This window comes from Alternaria infectoria (genome assembly GCF_024043175.1).
Source record: "Alternaria infectoria strain BMP 0036 chromosome Unknown scaffold_27, whole genome shotgun sequence".
Lineage (NCBI taxonomy): Eukaryota > Fungi > Ascomycota > Dothideomycetes > Pleosporales > Pleosporaceae > Alternaria > Alternaria infectoria.
This window is the reverse complement of record NW_026250716.1, coordinates 66,727-85,196: the sequence shown is the minus strand read 5'-3', so window position 1 is coordinate 85,196 and position 18,470 is coordinate 66,727. Positions and strand designations below refer to the sequence as shown.

The 18,470-nt window shown below is 52.0% G+C and overlaps 6 protein-coding genes across 6 annotated transcripts; 5 read left to right on the top strand and 1 right to left on the bottom strand.

The window, feature by feature from the left end:
• Window positions 1–2,395: 2,395 nt before the first annotated feature.
• On the top strand, window positions 2,396–3,310 carry J4E92_009748 (uncharacterized protein; the record flags this gene model as incomplete). Its single annotated transcript, XM_051501090.1, has 1 exon — window positions 2,396–3,310. One exon carries the CDS (start codon window positions 2,396–2,398, stop codon window positions 3,308–3,310), a length of 915 nt encoding a protein of 304 aa, XP_051348640.1.
• Window positions 3,311–3,862: 552 nt separating this feature from the next.
• J4E92_009747 (uncharacterized protein) lies at window positions 3,863–4,426 on the top strand (the record flags this gene model as incomplete). Its single annotated transcript, XM_051501089.1, has 2 exons — window positions 3,863–4,128; window positions 4,189–4,426. 2 exons carry the CDS (start codon window positions 3,863–3,865, stop codon window positions 4,424–4,426), a joined length of 504 nt encoding a protein of 167 aa, XP_051348639.1.
• Window positions 4,427–4,947: 521 nt separating this feature from the next.
• Window positions 4,948–6,500, top strand: J4E92_009746 (uncharacterized protein; the record flags this gene model as incomplete). The annotated part of the gene is made up of 4 exons (XM_051501088.1): window positions 4,948–4,955; window positions 5,116–5,707; window positions 5,765–6,131; window positions 6,202–6,500. The coding sequence occupies 4 exons, from the start codon at window positions 4,948–4,950 to the stop codon at window positions 6,498–6,500; spliced, it is 1,266 nt and encodes a 421-aa protein (XP_051348638.1).
• Window positions 6,501–7,058: 558 nt separating this feature from the next.
• Window positions 7,059–9,062, bottom strand: UTP25 (rRNA-binding ribosome biosynthesis protein utp25; the record flags this gene model as incomplete). The annotated part of the gene is made up of 1 exon (XM_051501087.1): window positions 7,059–9,062. One exon carries the CDS (start codon window positions 9,060–9,062, stop codon window positions 7,059–7,061), a length of 2,004 nt encoding a protein of 667 aa, XP_051348637.1.
• A 568-nt stretch (window positions 9,063–9,630) lies between these two features.
• J4E92_009744 (uncharacterized protein) lies at window positions 9,631–10,769 on the top strand (the record flags this gene model as incomplete). Its single annotated transcript, XM_051501086.1, has 3 exons — window positions 9,631–9,735; window positions 9,793–10,505; window positions 10,553–10,769. The coding sequence occupies 3 exons, from the start codon at window positions 9,631–9,633 to the stop codon at window positions 10,767–10,769; spliced, it is 1,035 nt and encodes a 344-aa protein (XP_051348636.1).
• Window positions 10,770–16,517: 5,748 nt separating this feature from the next.
• Window positions 16,518–18,256, top strand: J4E92_009743 (uncharacterized protein; the record flags this gene model as incomplete). Its single annotated transcript, XM_051501085.1, has 3 exons — window positions 16,518–16,909; window positions 16,956–17,796; window positions 17,849–18,256. The coding sequence occupies 3 exons, from the start codon at window positions 16,518–16,520 to the stop codon at window positions 18,254–18,256; spliced, it is 1,641 nt and encodes a 546-aa protein (XP_051348635.1).
• Window positions 18,257–18,470: the final 214 nt, after the last annotated feature.

The following is an 18,470-nucleotide window of genomic DNA, read 5'->3' as shown; positions in this document are numbered from 1 at the left end:
TTATAGCGAAATGGATAGAGGCCTTGCAGCGTCCGCCTCACTTCGGACAGAAACTTGTCTTGGTCTAAGTCGTACTCCCATTCTGTAGACTCTCCCAGAGGCAGCCCGAGAACTTTCTTCAAAGCTATATATGTATTGGTGTCCATTTCCGCATACACTTTCTGGGCAGATGGGTTGAAAGTTAAGTAGGTCTTTTGATCGAGGCCTGGTCGTGACAATATTCTGCTGTTCTGTGAGAGAACGAGCATCACTAGCCACGCCACAATGTATCTGGACATTGCGAGGGCGTGTCCAACACATTGACGATCGAGCATAGTGTCTAGATACGCTAGCACGTCCAGACTGCAGGTGCTCGGTTGAGCCTCGCAAATGCGACGAATAGAACCACGGAGATGAAGTGCTCTAGTCGCGTACTCTTGGCTATGCTTGGCTTCATCTTCCGTCCATTTTGGAAAGCGAAGTTTGGGAGGGACGCGGACATTCGGCCCAAATCGAGGATTGTGCACGACCAATTTGAGCCAACTCTCGGTTTCGTCTAGCTTCTTCTTCAAATTCCAACTTGGTACCCAAGAAGGCCAGCCTTCATTTTGCTGGGAGAGTGTTCCGAATTCGATCGCGTTTGCGAGAACATTGTAAAGATGACCAGATTCTATCGCAGCGACGGCAAAATTCGTATAGATGTGCGAGAAGTGATTGCTGTAGTCCACAGGGCACAGCCGCGTCAATTTGGGGTCTTGTTCAGCGGGCAGTCTTGTGCTCAATGAGAGGCCATACAATGCATACAGGCGATCCCGTTCGTCGACACATTCAGCTGTATGATATAACTCCAGAAGCTGCAATGCTTTCTCCATCTGAGTTTCTGGGCGCTTTCCCTTAAACCAAACATGCTCTTTCCTTTGAAGCCTGGAGTTCTCCAAGCTTAAAATAGTATCGAAGACCTGGTTTACCACAGTAGCAAGATCACAAACATGAACCTTACACTGCTCTTGAAGAACTAGGTAATGTATGCGCGAACCCCGGTAAAATCTATACCATGTAACTTCGTGAAGCCCGTAATGAACGATTACCTCACGGGCAAGAACCACCTCTTGCACGATCCATCGTCTTGTGAACCAAGCTCGATGGAAGAAGCTTTTCAAGAACTGAGAGGTTGAAGTCGTTTCCTCAAAACCATGTAGCCAGGTTTTTCTCTTGTCGACCTGTGCGCAATTTTCGTAATACGAGTCGTCGGAGCTGGCGCTGAACATTGGCCATACAGAATCAACCTCTTCGTCCGTCGCTGAGCCCAGCCAGATCCGTACCGAGTGAGCTAAGGCATAAATTCTATCCATGGTACGCACTTGCTTGCTTTTCTCTTCACTATCAGCCTGGTTAATACAAACTATGGCACTGGTCAGGATACATGGTGCGTTGCAGCATACATCGATACATACTAGCATCTACCCATAGATCACACAGTTCCATGGCCTGCCGCATATGTCGCAACATCTCATCAACTGCGACCGTGATGCGCAGGATTTGACCGTCGCATGCGAAAGATGTGAAGTGCTCTTGCCGTCCCCAAGAATAGGAAACGCAATTGTAAGCCGGTGGGTTTTCCTCGTCATTCCCGATCTTTCGCACCACAAGGCTGCCGATGAGGGGTCCAGCAAACGCGCCTGGTTGTAGACGAAGGACGCGGATCTCCTCGCTTGCGCTTATTGGCGGATACTGGTAGGGCGGTTCTTGATCTTCCATCTTAATGTGCAGACGTGACGTTGATATATGGCCGGCGATAAATCGATTGAAGGCAGTCGAGACTACAGGTATGCGCAGTGGGCGACATCAGCTCTGTGACACGCTGCTAGTATCACTGAGATAGCCACCAGGCTGGAAACTGGAAAGAAGCGGCTCTCAGGTTGTGAAGATCAATCGGCGGACTGTTGAGATTCCGTGCGAAGTCGCGTTCGCCCCGCACCCGCGCGCTCAAGATGCAATGCGGCGCAGTCGACACATGACTACTGACCAGGATAGGGTGTTCAGTCATTGGGCGTATACGCGAGTGTAGCACAGCAACTGCGTGCTATGAAGTGAAGTGTTGGCGACGACACTGCAAGTGCTGGTATTGCAAGAGCGCGACAGCAGGCGACGTAGCCATCAGAAGGTGCCATGACATCATCGACGTCACCACGCGAACGCGGTATCGCCATCGGTATAGCGGACTCACCTGATCACGCACGTATAGAGATTCAAGCTGCGCAATGTACGATCTCGCGTTCGGAAGACGTGATGTATGCCTCTCCATGATTAGGTAGGACCGTGACTAGGCGCCCATAGCCGATCGCCCCTTCCCCAAGAAAGCGGACGTCTGCGAGTCACCCCGCAACCTTCACATATATCAACACCGCACCACACAATGAGTATCACCAACGTCGCCCTCATCGGCGGCACAGGCACACTCGGCGCACCCGTGCTCAACGCGCTCAAAACCTCCGAATTCGACATCTTCGTCCTCAACCGCCAGACATCCAAATCCGTCTACCCCAAGACAAAGGTCATCACAGTTCCCGATGACCTGAACGTTGATGGAGTCGCCAAAGTACTGCGAGAGAATAAGATCGACGCCCTCGTCATCACCATTGCAGGAAGCCATGTCGAATCGCAGAAGAAGCTCATCGACGCTGCGTTCAAAGGTGGCGTGAAGCGAGTGATGCCCGCTGAGTTCGGCAGCTGCGACTCTGCAGATGATAAGACGAATGAGATTCTGCCACTCATGAAGGGCAAGAAGGACGTCCGAGATTACCTCTTGACTTTGGAGGGCAAGGAGCGGGAAGATGGCATGGGAACGCTTACCTGGACGAGTCTTGTCACGGGTCACTTCTTCGATTGGGGAATGACCTGCGGTCTACTGAAGTTCGACGTCAAGGCTCGCAAAGCATACATTCTCGACGGCGGCAACATCAAGTTCTCCGCCTCAAACCTGGACTTCATCGGTAAAGCAGTCATCAAGATCCTGGAGAAGCCAGATGAAACAGCGAACAAGCTACTTTACGTTCACAGCCACCATGTCACTCAACTCGAGGTTATTGCTGCGCTGGAGAAGGCTACAGGCGACAAGTTCGAGCGCATCGATCAGAACAGCAAGGAAGAGTTGGATGTTTCTCGGCCGAAGATGCTGAGTGGAGATGGTGAGGCAAGGGAGGAGGTCGTTGCAGTGTGGGGAGTGGTCGCTGCGGACTGGAAAGAGAAGGAAGGCTTTGCGAATAATCTGCTAGGGCTGCAAGAGGAAGATCTCGATGAAGTCGTACGAAGGGTTGTGGCGGAGTTGTGAACGCGGGTCCGTTGTAGAACAGAGCCGCATACCTCAACGCGGGCAAGCCAACGATTGTTACGGACGTAATAGTAGTCTACCAATCACGCTAGTCGCGAAACTGCTATCCAGTACTAGTGATTTCCTTCTAGTAACAACATGCGGGGGAATAAACTCCCACAAAATCACGTTCCCATGCAACGATGAATCACCATGATGGTTACACCCAAAGTTAATCGCTCAAAGAGTTCGGATCTAAGAGCGAAGCCCAAAAGACCGCCATGGTTCATGATTAGTCGTTCTTGCGCGGTGTACCAAGATCTACGTCTTCTTGTTAGTCCCAATGCGGTGCATGATTAGCGCAGCCCTTAGTAACCACTCGGTCGTGATTACTATCCCAAATCACGTGTAGCCTACCTAGGTAAACCTACATCGTCGGCATGAATGGATTTGGATATTATATAAGCTTCGTAGTATACCCGATATCCAGACAACCAACACAACGCCTTCTCCCACAACATTTCCCAAGTAAATCCCAACTCAAAGCCTCGTACCCACCCGTCAACCACAGCAATGCCTCTCTGGATAATCTACCACCCACCCAACACCTTCACCTCGCTCCCCGATAAAACCGCCCTCGCAAACGAAATCACAAAACTCTACACCATCGTCGGCCTCCCTAGATTCTACGTAAACGTCCTCTTCCAGCCCATCCAACCTGAATCCTTCTTCATCGGCGGCGTACCCCGCCCCTCACCCAACAGCGAAGCAAACAAGCCCGGCCGCGATAGCTCAGTCCCCATGATACGGATTAAGATGGAACATCTTGCTAGGCAATTGTACTTACATGCCTACCTAGTGTATATAACTCGTGGATGTTCGGGGCTGACTAGAAATAGTACTTCAATCGAGCACAAACACCGCTTTATGGATGCCGTGGATAAGGCGCTGAAACCGTTTATCGCGGATAAAGGGTATGATTGGGAGTATAGTTGTGAAGATGTGGATAGGGATTTGTGGAAAGTGAATGGGATGGTGCCGCCGATGCCGGGGACGGAGGCGGAGAAGGAGTGGGCGGAGAAGAATGTTGCTGTGCCTTTTGGTGCGGAGAAGGGGGGGTTGGAGGGGAAGTTGTGAAGGTTTCTGTTGGGTCGATAGGATGTGATGTGAGCCTAGAGCCTACATTAACGTTACGGCACTGACTTTGCATGTTTTTGTCTTGATGTAGTTTGCAGACGTGTTTAGCTTTTTGTTCTTGTATGAGGTGATAAGACAGGCTTGATGGTACCGCTGTGGTCGAAGTATATGTTGAGCGGTCAAGACATTTGGTTGCTATTGTGATGCAATCGCGATAGAGTGGCTAAGGTGAAGAAGAAAAAGGAGAGAAGTTATGCTGGATCAGACGCGGGAGGTGATGCTTTAGTTTGATAGATGGGAAGCAAGAGGTGGAAGTACGCGAATTGCATTCCCTAGTCTTCTTGTGGTTCGAGTATGATTGCGCAGTGGAGTGAGGATTCCATGTTGTGGAAGTCGTGAACCCGGACTTTCACCTCGTTGCGCAACTCATTTAATGCTACATACTGGTCACTGTCACTACGCATCGGAATGCAGCATACCTAGGCACAGGCCTCCTACCGATTAGACGATACTGCCGTCGAATGTTGATGTTGGCCGCACCTTCCTTCGACGGGTCGCTCTCACCTCACTCGCCAACGAAGAGCGCGTTTGCTCTCACCGCAGCGTATCCGCCGCCACCGACACAATGCTTTCCCTTCACTTTGTTTGCAGAGCCTTCACTCACCAGCACCAACCACACCAGCTTCCAGCATGAAGCTCCACATCCTCACCATCGCAGTGCTCGCGACACTGGCTTCGACACACGTCCTCCCTCCCACCGATATCTCACTCACGAACCTCACCTACTCTGCCTCCCTCAAAGACACACTCATACACCATGCCGCCGAGACATCTGATCCCTCCACCGTCCACACCACCGCCGACCCCCCACCCCCCAACGCCAAATACGACAAAGCCGTCTCCACGGGCCAAACCCTCGACTCCGCCATGAAATCCAAAGACAACATCGCACGCTGGCTCTTCAAAGACTTCCCCCAGTACGCCGAAACATGCCAGTCCCCGTTCACCGGCGACGGGCGTGCCGACCTCGCGAAGTGGGGTTTCGATGACAGTGACGCTCTGAGCGAGAAGATAAAGAACGAGTGCGACTTCGATGCGTATCATAAGATCAAAGCGGCGTTTGACGAGATCGGAATGGATACCAGGGCGGCGAAGGATGGGGGGCCGAATCGGTGTTTCAAGGTTAATCATAGGGATGGGCCGGCGATTAAGAGGGATGAGAAGGGGGAGTTGCCGAATGAGGCGAAGCAGTATTATGATGTTTGCGGGAGGGAATACAGAGTACACTCTACCCTCATTCAACCGCCATGAAAACCGAGGCTAACATACACACCCAAGGCCACAGGCGCATCCTACGAATTCGCCGCCAACCCCTCCGGCCTCCTCGCTCTCATGAACATCATGTCCATGACCTACTCCGCAAAAACATACACCTGGTTCCGCACGCCCCTCCCCTCTGAACTGCCCGACATAGGCACGACACAGGACATCGGGTGGGCCATGTGGAACCGCGTCGGCGCAGCGAATTTGGCTGGCCTCAAGTACCTGCTTGTGACGCAGGTGATGAATGCGGGGAGTAGGGAGATCTTTCGGCATGCGCTGGGGTTGCTGGAGCCGCCGGAGAGTGAGTATAAGGTGTGGCCAGGGCATGAGTTTGTGATGGATGGGAAAGGGAAGGGGGGGAAGGGGGGGTTGGCTATACTGGGTATGTTGGCACTACCCCTACTCGGACGATCAGAATATGGAAAGGGTTGCGTGTGCTAATGAGACAACAGGTTCGCCGGTGGGACGATGGGCGGGCTATCTCCTTCTCCAGCACAAGGACCAGCTCGGTGGTAATCGGTACATCGAGAAGGTGAGGCTGTTCAAACCGCCAGGGGCCAGTCTGCCGTACCTTCTCTTCTACGTCGCGAAGGATCCTTGGGTTGGCGAAGTCAAGCCGGTGACTGCGAAGATGGTGAGCGGGATGAACGTCACAAATGCGTTGGAAATGGACGATGACGCCAAGAATGTTGTGAGGAGAGAGCATGAAAAGAATCTCAACAGACAGCATGTTGTCGTTGTCCGGACCTAGGATGTTGGAACGAAGAGGAGAGAAGTGAGTGTACGATGGCTTTCGGAACCCTCTAAGATGAGAGAGTTGTACTATCTGCCTAAAAGATTGTCAGACACACCTGTCGACCGGATACAAGAAATACTGCTACAAAAACTCATACAACGAGAACCCGTGAGTTGGTGATGCTGGAACTGGCGGCTGTAAGACGAACGAAACAAATCTCACACAATGGCATTACGTGAGCATGTAGTAGACGAGACCTCTACTACCAACTCTCCACCTCCCCTCCGCCTCCCCCACCTACCCGGTCATGTCAACCTGTGGCTGCGCGGATGGTGGATGAGATGAACGGTACGGAAGTGTTGAAGAGGACGAGAGCGAGGATGACAACAACGTGGTAAGACACCACGTCGTCTACCTGCGACCGTGAGATGTTGCAGCGTAGAGGGATTCGGTGAGTGTATGAAGGTTGAGATAGCTTCTTGATACCTCCTCAATGAGAAAAGTTGTACTATCTCTCACAACATCTGCAGCACAAATCTCATCCATATCCTCAAATCCACAACATACACCCATCTACACAAAATCAAAAACATCCCCCTTATCACTCACCATCCTCCCCACTCTCTTCCCCCCAACAACCCTCTCCAACTCCATCCTCTCCCACCGCGAAAAACACACCTTAACACTCGCCTCCGCCCTGCTAATCTCCGCCCTCTCGATGCTCTTCCCTACGAAACCCACAACCTCGTCGTAGAACACCGGGTTCTCAGGTACCCCGTAAAACACCACGCGCTTCACGCCGCGGATGTTGTATCTGTGGAAATGGTGCGCGCGGCCGGTGTATAGTAATAGGGAATGCTTGCCGTTCATGAAATGAGACCGCGCCTTGCGGACGTCGGTTGCATCGGTGTACTCGCTAATAGATGCGTATGCGACATCCGAATCCACAAGTGAGTTTCTGACGCGCACGAAATCGAGATAACTGGGTATAAACACCAATACGCCCAACCCGCCATCCGGGCTTTTAGGTAACCGGCTAATACCCGGCAAGACCGAGTTCGTGAAGAATTTAAACCTTGCATCAGGGTCTGTGAGGTGTGATGGGGAGTCGAACCGCGTGAACGTCTGTTTTATACCCCAGGAGAGTGACTCGATAAGTCCGGCCGTGTGGTCTGGTACGTATTTCAGGCGACCGGCGTAGTTGCGCATGTGTTTGTTGAAGAGGGTGTTCATCTTCGGTGTTAGGAATGCGGATAGAATGATTGTTTGCCTGAACACCGGCGCATGCCCATCTAAATACCAACTCCTCACGCGCGAAAAGTCGCAGCCATGCGCATCTTTCGGCTGGAGATTCAAGTGCTCGAAAACGTATTCTGCGTGTTCCCAATTTTGCATTAGCGCTGCGTCGGCTTGTTCCATGATGACCATTTCGATGGACGACAGGAAGTCGGAGTCGCCTTGTTTCTTTTTGGGGTCCCCGGTTTCGATGGCGCGCCGCAGACCGAGGGTGGATGCGAAGATGATGTCTGAGTTGTAGAATGTGGAGTAGAATTTGAGCGTCTTCCGCGTGAGTTTTACGCCGATACGAAACTCGTTGTCGTCGTTTCCTTCGAAGAGTTCGCGGAAGTCGGCGGGGCGGTCGGGTGAGAACTTGTCTTCAGGAGCGGAGAAGGAGTCTAGGAAGCGCTTTTTGTTTTCTTGCTGTTCGAAGGCGTGGAGGGAGGTTAGGGAGTCGAGGACGCGGACGCAGGCTTGTTTTGTTTCGAGCAAGAAGAGGATCTTGGGGCGCGTGAAACCTTGGTCGCGGTATTCGATGGAGGGGTCGGAGGAGTCTTTGGATGTGGATAGCTTGGCGTTGTTTTTGAGGACGCGGTCGCGGGTTGTGAGGATGTGGTTGAGGGCGTGCAGACAGGTGATGTCGCGGAGACGGCTGGCGTTTTGGACTGTTCTTGCGCCGAAGAGGAGGTCTTGGTAGCCGAAGATTGAGGGTGCGATGGCTTGTTCCAGCTCATCGAAAGCGCCGACCTTCTTCTGTGCGTTGTCCACGAGTCGCGCTTTCAGCTGGACGTCGCGTACACTTCTCAGCTTCCGGTTCGGCTTGACCTCGTCGCTGGGGACCTGGAGTATGCCGACGCCCTTTCCGGATGCTCGATCCAGCTTCTGTGATGTCCACTGGTTGGCTGCTATCCGCTTGAGTCGCGCGGCTAGTTCATTCTCATCGGGGTTCGCAAAGTGCTTCTGGTAGGCCTGCTCGAGCTCCTGCTCTTCCTGGTCTTCATCGTCCACGTCTTCATCATTATCAACCTCTGCCTGCTCGTCCTCCGCCTCGTCGCCTTCCAGGGTGGTAGATTCAGCATCGTCGTCCAATTCGACCTCCTGTTCAGGCTCGTCGTGCTCCAGCTTCCGCCTCTTCTTGCGATGCTCTTCCGAACCAGTATTGCGCGACGAGAAAGACTGCAGAAGAGTCGCATAGGCGTTCGAGATGGGTTGCGCTTCTTCTTCCTCTTCGTCCGAGACATCGTCTTCTGATACGTCGGACTCGCTCTCGTCGGATGGGGTGGGTTCGCGCATGGGCATGCTTCTGGTACTGTTAGGATTGGACTAATGTGCCTGCGACCAATATCCGTACTCACGAATCTTCGACCTCGTCTCGTGTTCTCGCTGCGGCAAATCCGCCTCTGCTTCCACCTCTTCCACGACCTCGCATGCCGCCTCTGCTCCTTCCCATTCCGCCGCCTCTGCCGCCTCTACTGCCGCCCCTTGCTCCTCCACGAGCGCCGCCTCGTCCTCTCATGGGCGCCATGTCGGTTGCGCGTGCGCGGTGTATGCGCCGATGCGAAGGGAGCTTGATGCAAGGTGCGGGTCTTTTCGCAATGAGTAGTGAATTTGGATAGAGGTTGCGACCAGCTCTTGCGCAGAGAGAGAAGAGAAGTATATGGATGTGGGAGGTAGAATCGTCCCGTTGAGATACTTCGTAGGTTAACTCCGCGCCGCGAAAAAGTTCAGATGGTCCGTGCAAGCGAACGCACCCTGCCCAGATTTCGTGAAGAATATCGCTGCGTGCCCCACCAACCACATTTGACGTCCCGAGCGCCTCAACACCACGCCCACCAAACAAGAACCTATCGCCATCACCACCGCCACCATGGCCGAGAACGACTCCTTCCTGCACCTGGCGCGCCCGCTCGGCCCCGCCTCGATGGGCACCCAGCCGTCGACTGCCCCGCTGAACGTCGCCATCCAGCCCCAGGTATGCGACAAGCCACGGTCGAGGCTGCCTGCTCTACTCTCTGACACCATCTGCTAGGCCGTCTTCTCCATCCTCGACCACTCGCTCCGCCGCCCCGCCGAGCAAGAGCGCGTCATCGGCACCCTCCTCGGCACCCGCAGCGAAGACGGCACCGAGATCGAGATCCGCAACTGCTATGCCGTCCCCCACACCGAGACGCAAGAGCAGGTCGAGGTCGACATGGACTACCAGAAGCAGATGCTCGCCCTGCACCTGCGCGCTAACCCCCGCGAGGTCCTCGTCGGCTGGTACGCCACCAGCAGCGACCTCAACACCTTCTCCGCCCTCATCCAGAACTTCTACAGCCAGCAGGGCGACGGCACATGGCCCCACCCCGCCGTCCACCTGACCGTCTCCACCGTCCCCGGCCAGGAGATCGAGTCCAAGACGTACATCTCCGCCCCCATTGGCGTCACCGCCGAGCGCGCCGCCGACTCGTGCCTCTTCATCCCCGTGCCCCACGAGATCAAGTACGGCGAGGCCGAGCGGTCAGGCCTGGAGCTCATCTCGTCCGCCAAAGACCGCGAGGACCGGTCGCAGGACGTCATGACGGACCTCGACTCGCTGGAGACGGCCATCACACACGTCCTGGACATGCTCGAGCGCGTCTCCAACTACGTCAACAACGTGCTGGACGAGGAGGCCGAGCCATCGTCCGCGCTGGGCCAGTTCCTGATGAACGCACTCAGCCTGGCCCCCAAGGTCGAGCCCGCCGACATTGAGCGCGACTTGTACGTCAGAATCATCCATACTTCCAGACATATGCTAACAAGCACAGCAACGCACACATCCAAGACGTCCTCGTCGTATCATACCTCGCCAACACTATTCGCACACAAATCGATCTCTCGAACCGTCTCGCAACCGCCGCGCTCACCATGGGCGGTGGCGACCCTCTTGCTGGCGATGGCAAGAAGGACGGCGACAACAGGGGCAAGGGCGGCGACCGACGAGGTGGCGGCAAGGGTAGGCAACAAAGGGAACAGGAGGCATGAATGGGATGAAAAGGCACACTGCATGGAGTTTGGCGTTCTAGTGACATGCCACTGCTAACGCAGTAAGCGCGGCATAGCGCTCGGGGAACAAGAAAGAAAAGGCTGCGCGTCTGGATACGAAGGGCAATGGGCCGAGATGATGAGGAGAGGTGAGCGAGCTGAAGCATGAATGAACCGCTCGCTCGCTGGCGAAGTAGAGCACTGTATGTGCGCTGTATCACTACTGCTTTGTTCTGATGGTAGCACTGATGGCATTTGACCAGATGCACGAGGCTTGATGGAATAAACACGATCAAACAGAAGCTGGAGATTGCAGAGATTGTAGTGTGATCATATTGACGTATACGGTTCTAGGTAGCAGGGTGACTCTTTCCACTCCTGTCTGAAGTGACTGAAGATGTCCCTCACCTTTACCTCATTTCTCAGACACCACAATCACACAACACCAAAATTACTGCACTACCCGCGATATGGAATCAAAGATGCTCAATAAGCGAGTAACAAGAACGAAAGCCTCGATCTCTAATCGAGTTGACAATACTGCAGAGGCTTCTCGAAGGTGAGTGCCGGTGTTCTTACCTCCCACGATATTTCGTAGGAAGTCGCGCAGGATATTCCATCGCTCCTGCGATCGATGACTGACTGACTGCTTTCAGGCCATCGCCACGTCCAATCACTTGACAACGAAAGCGACTGAGACTAAAATTGGCAGTGACGACGATGACGACTATAAAATCGACAATCTTGAGAAGGCGCAATCTAGCGAATGATTTGAATCCGTACCAACGGCAGATGCACTTGAGCTTGGTTACATCGATCTCATTGACCGCGTTTACCATGACGAATCAGAACGCCACCATCCCTTGATCAGAGACACGCAATTGATCGAATGCCGCTGACATTGGATTGGCACCCTTGCTAGTGTGTCCAAGGAAGTCCTCTCGGGCCTTGTGAATGGAGACTTGGCTGAACGTCACATGGATGGCGATCACGCTTTCTCGAGACTGTATAGCGCACCAGGCCCCGTGGAAGACGCTGGACAAGTCGTGACCTCGGAACAGAAAGTGCCTTGTCTGTAAGCGTGCGCTTTGCTTGACAACCATGGCAATCCGCCCACCCCCGAACAAGAATTGAGAATCGTATCGATCATGCGCCGCTACATCGGCGACCACCCTGGAAATCTTGATCTGACGATGCAAATTGATCAAGAAATCGATAGCAAGAGCACCCCCACATTGAGAGAATCGACCGAGCAGGGACACCGAGCCTACCTCATGATGGATCTGCCGGGACTCGAAGCAAGGAAGTGGCAGATCAGGCGCTTCTGCAAGGTTGTTAAACAGCTTTGCACGCCACCAAGGCACTCAACACTCGCACACATGCCATGGCTCCACATTCGATGTTCCTCGGGACCAATTGATCGAACCGCCCACTACGATGGAGACCAATCTGGATATCTAGGTAAACTGGTCACCCGCATCGCTGGATTGGAATACTCTGGATGGTTCCACAACAAGATGTTCATCCTCGCTCGCCTAGCCTCCGAAGAAGAAAAGTGGACGAGTCACGAACGCATGGAAGGGCTGTGTCGACGCATGGCACACAGAAGTATACAGATCGGGCCGAGTAGTGCTCAGGGATAACGGATGACCGGCCCAGTTCGTGAATCCTCGATACTATCTCGGTCACGTGCGCAAGCGCACAGCGCGTAACAGTACGCGTCCGAAGAACGCTCAGGCTAAACCCCTTAAACCTGGCCGAAGGTTAATCTAATATATTATTAATCAAACTTTAGCCCCCTAGTAGTGTGTAGTTCTCTTCTTTATTAAATACAACTCCAGTATACCTGTGCGATAGCTCCCTGAGCGTAGCCCTTACATCACCCGGCAGTCTTTTATTCGTTTTTATAGCTTTGCATCCACCGGATAGTTAACACGAATAGACTAACAAGTTTAGTAATCTAGGTGCAAAAAGCAAGCTGCACCCCTCTTTTCTTATATTCCTTTTGTCTGTTCTCTCCACATGCACTCGATCGGCGAGGGCCGACCTATACATTGTGCATATGCATATGTGCTAAGAGGGGTAAACGATGTGTACACGGGCCGATATGTAGGGTTCCCACGTATCCAACCAGAAGTCTCCTTAGCATTTGCAGCGATTGTTCAGCTAGTAATTTTACGGAGTTCTTCTCGAAGCTTTTCAGCTAAATAAAAGGTTACTTGAAGGTAGTGTGCATTATATAAGTGTATACAACTTCACTTTCATCGATTCATACTCTGTAATTACTCTTCTTTTTTGTAACGAATAAATAGCACTACATTACACTTAGTGCATATAAAATAATGCACTTCTTTTTCTCCTTGATGCACAAGCTAAGGATTCTGCAATCCTACACATGTTCGACAGATACGAAGCGTGCGATAGTGTGCTGCACAAGCAGTGCAGGCATGTATCTATCTACATGCAGAGTGCAGTTCAGTGACAGTTAATTCTTTCACGAATACTACAGCCCCAATTTCTTCAGCGCTAGTTCTATGTAGCTCGCGCAGCTTATGTGTTGCAGTGCAGCACGCCTTTTGTGCCTTTAAGCAGCATACGCATTTTTCACCGCTGCTGTTATGTAACACAAGAATTTCTCACCGCTGCTGTTGTGTAACACAACTTTACTTCCATAATCTAGTCTAGATCATCTCTAACATGTGCTTCGCAGCACGAGAAAAAGCAATGCAATTCCAATCATGGTGCTGCTCCGAAGAGAGGAGCCCATTTGCAGTTTTCTCACAGACGATTTCCAAAAAGGAACTAGGCAATAGATAGGTGCATATCGAAGTATATTCGTAAGATCTTCGGAATTTCAGGTTTACTCAAAGAACAAGAACGAAGTATAAAGCATCGGGCGTTTCCCATCGAGTGTCAGTCACCAATCTACACTCAATCATCTCTGCCTTCAAACACGATTCTCCAAGCATTTGAGAACTTCTTCGATACTTTGGATACTACGCCAGTCGGAATGACGAACAAAACCCGCGACTATGGTGACTTGAGAGTCACGCTTACCAAGGACCTCGTATGGAAGTGGAATGAGAAGGGTACAGGTGCTGCCCGGTATGGAGAGTTCTATCTTGCGAACTCTCAAGGTGCAATGCGTCCTGTGGGATCTTTTGGTCAAGACAAGTGGGATGACCAGAAAGATAAGAGAGCTACGCTCTTAGTTGGAAACGTTCCTGGGAGTTCTGGGAAGCCAGCTGTTGCAAGCCCTACTAGTTACGACTGGGTGTGGGACGACCGGGGCGGCGGCGGCAACTATGATGGCACAGTCTGGCGACCTGTTGCGCCTTCTGGGTATGTCTCGCTGGGGGACGTCTGGACAAGCAGCTACGAACGTCCATCAACCAATCCGATATGGTGTGTTCGATCGGACTTGACTATGCAATCGAACTACAACCCGAACAGCCTCTGGGACGACAAAAAATCCGCAGGTAATCACGACTGTTCAGTGTGGTCGATTATCCCACCCCAGGTTAGCATAGGCGGATCCGAGAAGATTACAGTCCTTTCCGATTGCCACAGGGCTATCAAAGCATATCAACAGCCTTCCTCGGACCTTGCCAGGGTTCTGGTACTTCCTTGTCCAAAGGATTTCAAATCTTTCAATGCAAGACCGCCAACATTCACCAAGGACACAATCCCTCGCGAAGGAGACCTGTTCAGTCAACTGCAACAGTGTGAGGTTGAATTACCTTTCACGGCCTTTTTTCCACCAACACATGTCACGAGCTTGGGCATGATATCCGATCCGTTTTGCAAGCTTGGGAGACGTACTGCATGGTTGGTTGAAAAACGACACTCCAATAACGGTGGAGGTACTATCATTGACGAGAAGACAATCAAGAAAGGTATCTCTACGACGCAGTCACAAGAGATGGTACACTCAGCTGGTGTAGAGATCACGTCGTTCTTTGGTATCAAGGCTTTGGGTGGAGGCATAGACGTCAGTCTCAACTATTAGTTCACCTCGACACAATCCTCTTCGTATAACGAATACGAAGAGTTCACCGACAGACGACAATACAACGTTCCGCCCTACACCTGTTCAATATTCCTTACTGAACGTGTTTGGCTCGTAGCTACTCGCACTGACGGCTCTTTCACTCTATCGGAGATCTAATACAACACTACCGACGGTATGAACATTGAGGAAGTTAAGCTGAACTGAATCAAGTCCGCAGCTGTTATGGCTTAGTTGTATCTGTCGTTCATTATCATGTACTAGTCCTATTGTTCACTCGTTTAGAATGTACGCGTCCTGTTTCGGTCGCTTACTATCATGTATTAGCTATCCAATTCACTCACTCAAAATATACACATCCTACTTTTGTTTTAAATTCTAGAGAACTGCAATAATACTCAAGTATCGCTAGTAAAAGAACTCTTAGTAGTTAGGACTAAGAAATGTTTAACACGTCTTAAAAATAACGTAAGTGTTGCATCGCAAAAGGACAGTTTTTTCTTTTTCTCCCTATTTGCTGAACTTTCAGTGTTGCTACATCCTTAATAACTCCCTAGGATATAATGAAGGACCTGTGTTAGTTATGGTTTCGAAGCACTTGCCGCCCATCTACCCTTGACAAACCTCGTTCCTATTATCCTGTACGCAGACTGTTTCGCTAGTCTTTCCGAAAGCTCTAACCTGCTTCTTGATTTGTCGGATCATCCCGTAATTCGGACAGATCTATTCTAGGGATGACCCGGTCCCTGGCTTCCTCTGGCTGGATAAGGAGAAGCTGTTTCAATTGAGATTAACACAGCTCCACTGGGTCGTGATTGGACCATCGCAATGCCTGCATGTCCAGCTACAGACTTTTGTATGATAGCCGCTGGCCGTTATCTAACCAATGGACGTAGCCAAGGGACGTGATCTGATCCCATTTCTTTCGGCCAAAAGTGCGAAGTTCCAAGGCCCAGTACATAGGTGAACGGCTGGAGAATACCAAGAATCGACCCTGCATTTCATCTAGAAGTTCTGCAGGAAATTCCACCTCACCCGATTCTGCGACAACTGCGCGTTGCATGACGAGGCGTTATGCTATCTTAATGAAGGCTGACAAATGGTGGGTGAAGACTTTTGGTTCACGGAAACCTTTGCGCTCTTTATCGATGCCCATGACAGCAAAAAAAACCGACGACCACTGTGATGGGCTAGAGCCCGACTCAACCCGCGTTGACTGGCGCGCCGTCGTCATCCTCATCCAAGCTTCACACAATAAACTCGGGGTACCACAAGCACGGAGCAATCCAGCTACCCTCCGATATCTTCGCGTGGGACAGGTCAAGACATGACTACTCGGCGCCGCGAAGGGATCGGGGGTTGTGGCGCAGTCGTGGCGCAGTCGTGGCGGTGAACGTTGGGCGGTTCAGCCTAATGGAAACGACACGAGGCACCTCCTCGTCCACTTCAACGACAGCCTTTGATCATGCTTCCGATCATCCATGTTAGGGTCTTGATTCTGGAACAGGCCACGAGATGTTCACCTCACCGCCCAATGTGGAGTTGCCTCAGGCAGACTCAGAATCTCGTGTCGTCGTGATGGCTTTCGGTCCTGTTGGCACCGCGTCGTTTGCTGCGCCTACTTCACAGTTCTGCCTGGGGAAGACTAAGGTATAAAGATGTCTTGCATCTCCAGTCAGATCGAAGATCGTCATAGTCGTTTGATCACGCCTCCTTTTTATCATTCAAACACGGAGACAATGTCACTTCGCATCACTCCCATCGCTGATGCCGTCGCTTCCGCTTGGTCGCAGGGCGTTGCGAGTCAGACAGCCAACCTAAACGTCGTTCCCGATGACATTCACCACCTCATTCTCTCCGATATTGTGGACACATCACCCGCAGACCTACTGAATGTGGCACAATCTTCCGAAGTCTTGCACGATGCGGCATTGCCTTACATATATCGCAACATCATCCTGAATGGAGAGTCAACGGCATACCAGGCACTCGTGGAGAAGCTCTCCAAGAATGAGCACGGTGACCTTACGAAGCATATCCGCAGTATCACCGTCAAAGACGAGGTACCCTCTGCAGACCTGATTACGATACTCAACAAGACTATACAGCACAGGAATCTTCGATCACTCAAGTATGTTCCTTCAACCGGTTCAAGATACTCATACTGACTCTCGTAGTTGGGAGACCTCCACGCACATACCTCCGGCAGTATACGACATGATCCACGCGATGTGGCCGAAGCCTGAGATACGCGTTATTGTCGTCGACCGGAAGACGGCAAAGAGTGTTGCACATCGTCAGATGGACATGAAGCTCCTGTCATCTCCGCTTCTTGTTAGCTTGACCTACGAGGTATACATGCAGGGCTTTGCCCCCGAGCACCCTTGCCGATCCGAGTGGCCCCGACTCTCTCAGGCACTGGCGACTGGCGGGAACGTTAGATCTCTTCGGCTCCAAGTTTTGCAAGACGGCCACAACCTTTTCACACCCGATACGGAGCCGGCGAAGATACCGCGTCTCGATCTCACCGCCGGTATGCGCCTACCTCTTCTCGAGGAGATGACTCTTCAGACTTTGAGATATCATGGCCAGACGGCGTATCTCTGGGATCCCGACTACTGTCGCATGTTTCGCGATGCTATCGACTGTTCCCGACTGCGTAAGCTTGACTTCGGCGGCGAACATCCCGAAAACTTCTTTACTTGCTTCACGGGACTTTGCCCCAAGCTCAAAGTGCTGAGTTTTGGGATGTGGGAGGGTGATAAAACGCCTGCGAAGCGGTTCATTGAGTCCATTGATGCACTTGAACATCTCGATCTGTCACGAGCGCAAGCGGGTATAGACGATCTTTGGCCCGCTATCGAGCAGCACAAGGATACACTCGAGACACTGATCCTTGGGCCGACATTCGAATCTTATTGCCAAAAGGTCGTCATGCCCTTCAGCCGTTTGAAGGACATCGCGCGGACATTCCCTAGGCTCAAGCATCTAGGCTGGGACGCACCCTGCGAACGCAACGTAAGCCACGCTCACCCGGACCAAATCATAGTTGCGCTGACCGTACCGTTAGATCGATCCGCAACATCTCGTCACCCTATTAGGGATGAATCTTACGAAGCTTGATCTCTGGCTGCACATTCCCCACGAAGCAAACGACTACAGCGAAAAGCTCGTACAGGATATCTGGGGCAACATCCCTCACCCCGAACTGAACAAAGAGAGTACTGTCGCATCTGCGACCGGTATCGCAGATCGTCTTTTGGGGTCCGGGCAAGGCGCGTTCAGGTGCCTCACTCTCCATCTTTCGCGAGAGGGGGCTTCGGATCGCTGCCAGCCGTATATGATGTACTCGAAGCTGCAACTCAGATTGAATGGGCCCTCCAAAAGGACGCGTGCGGACAAGTGGAATGTGCGCGGTAAGCTGGACTGGTCTTATGAACCCACTTTGGTGGAAGATCTGCTGTTCGAGGAGAGATAGGGGAACGACGGCCAGGATGAGGTACAAGATGGTTTCCTTCTTTGTATTTGAACCTCCATGCATTCCCTTTCCTTTCCTGTCTTATGCCCATTCGTTGTATTTGGCGATGCTAGTCATGGTTGGCTCTCTGTTATCCACCCCATCTACTGGTACTGCGAGGAGATACTCTACGAAAGAGAGAAGTATCGCACCTCCAAGAACCTCGCATCCCCAA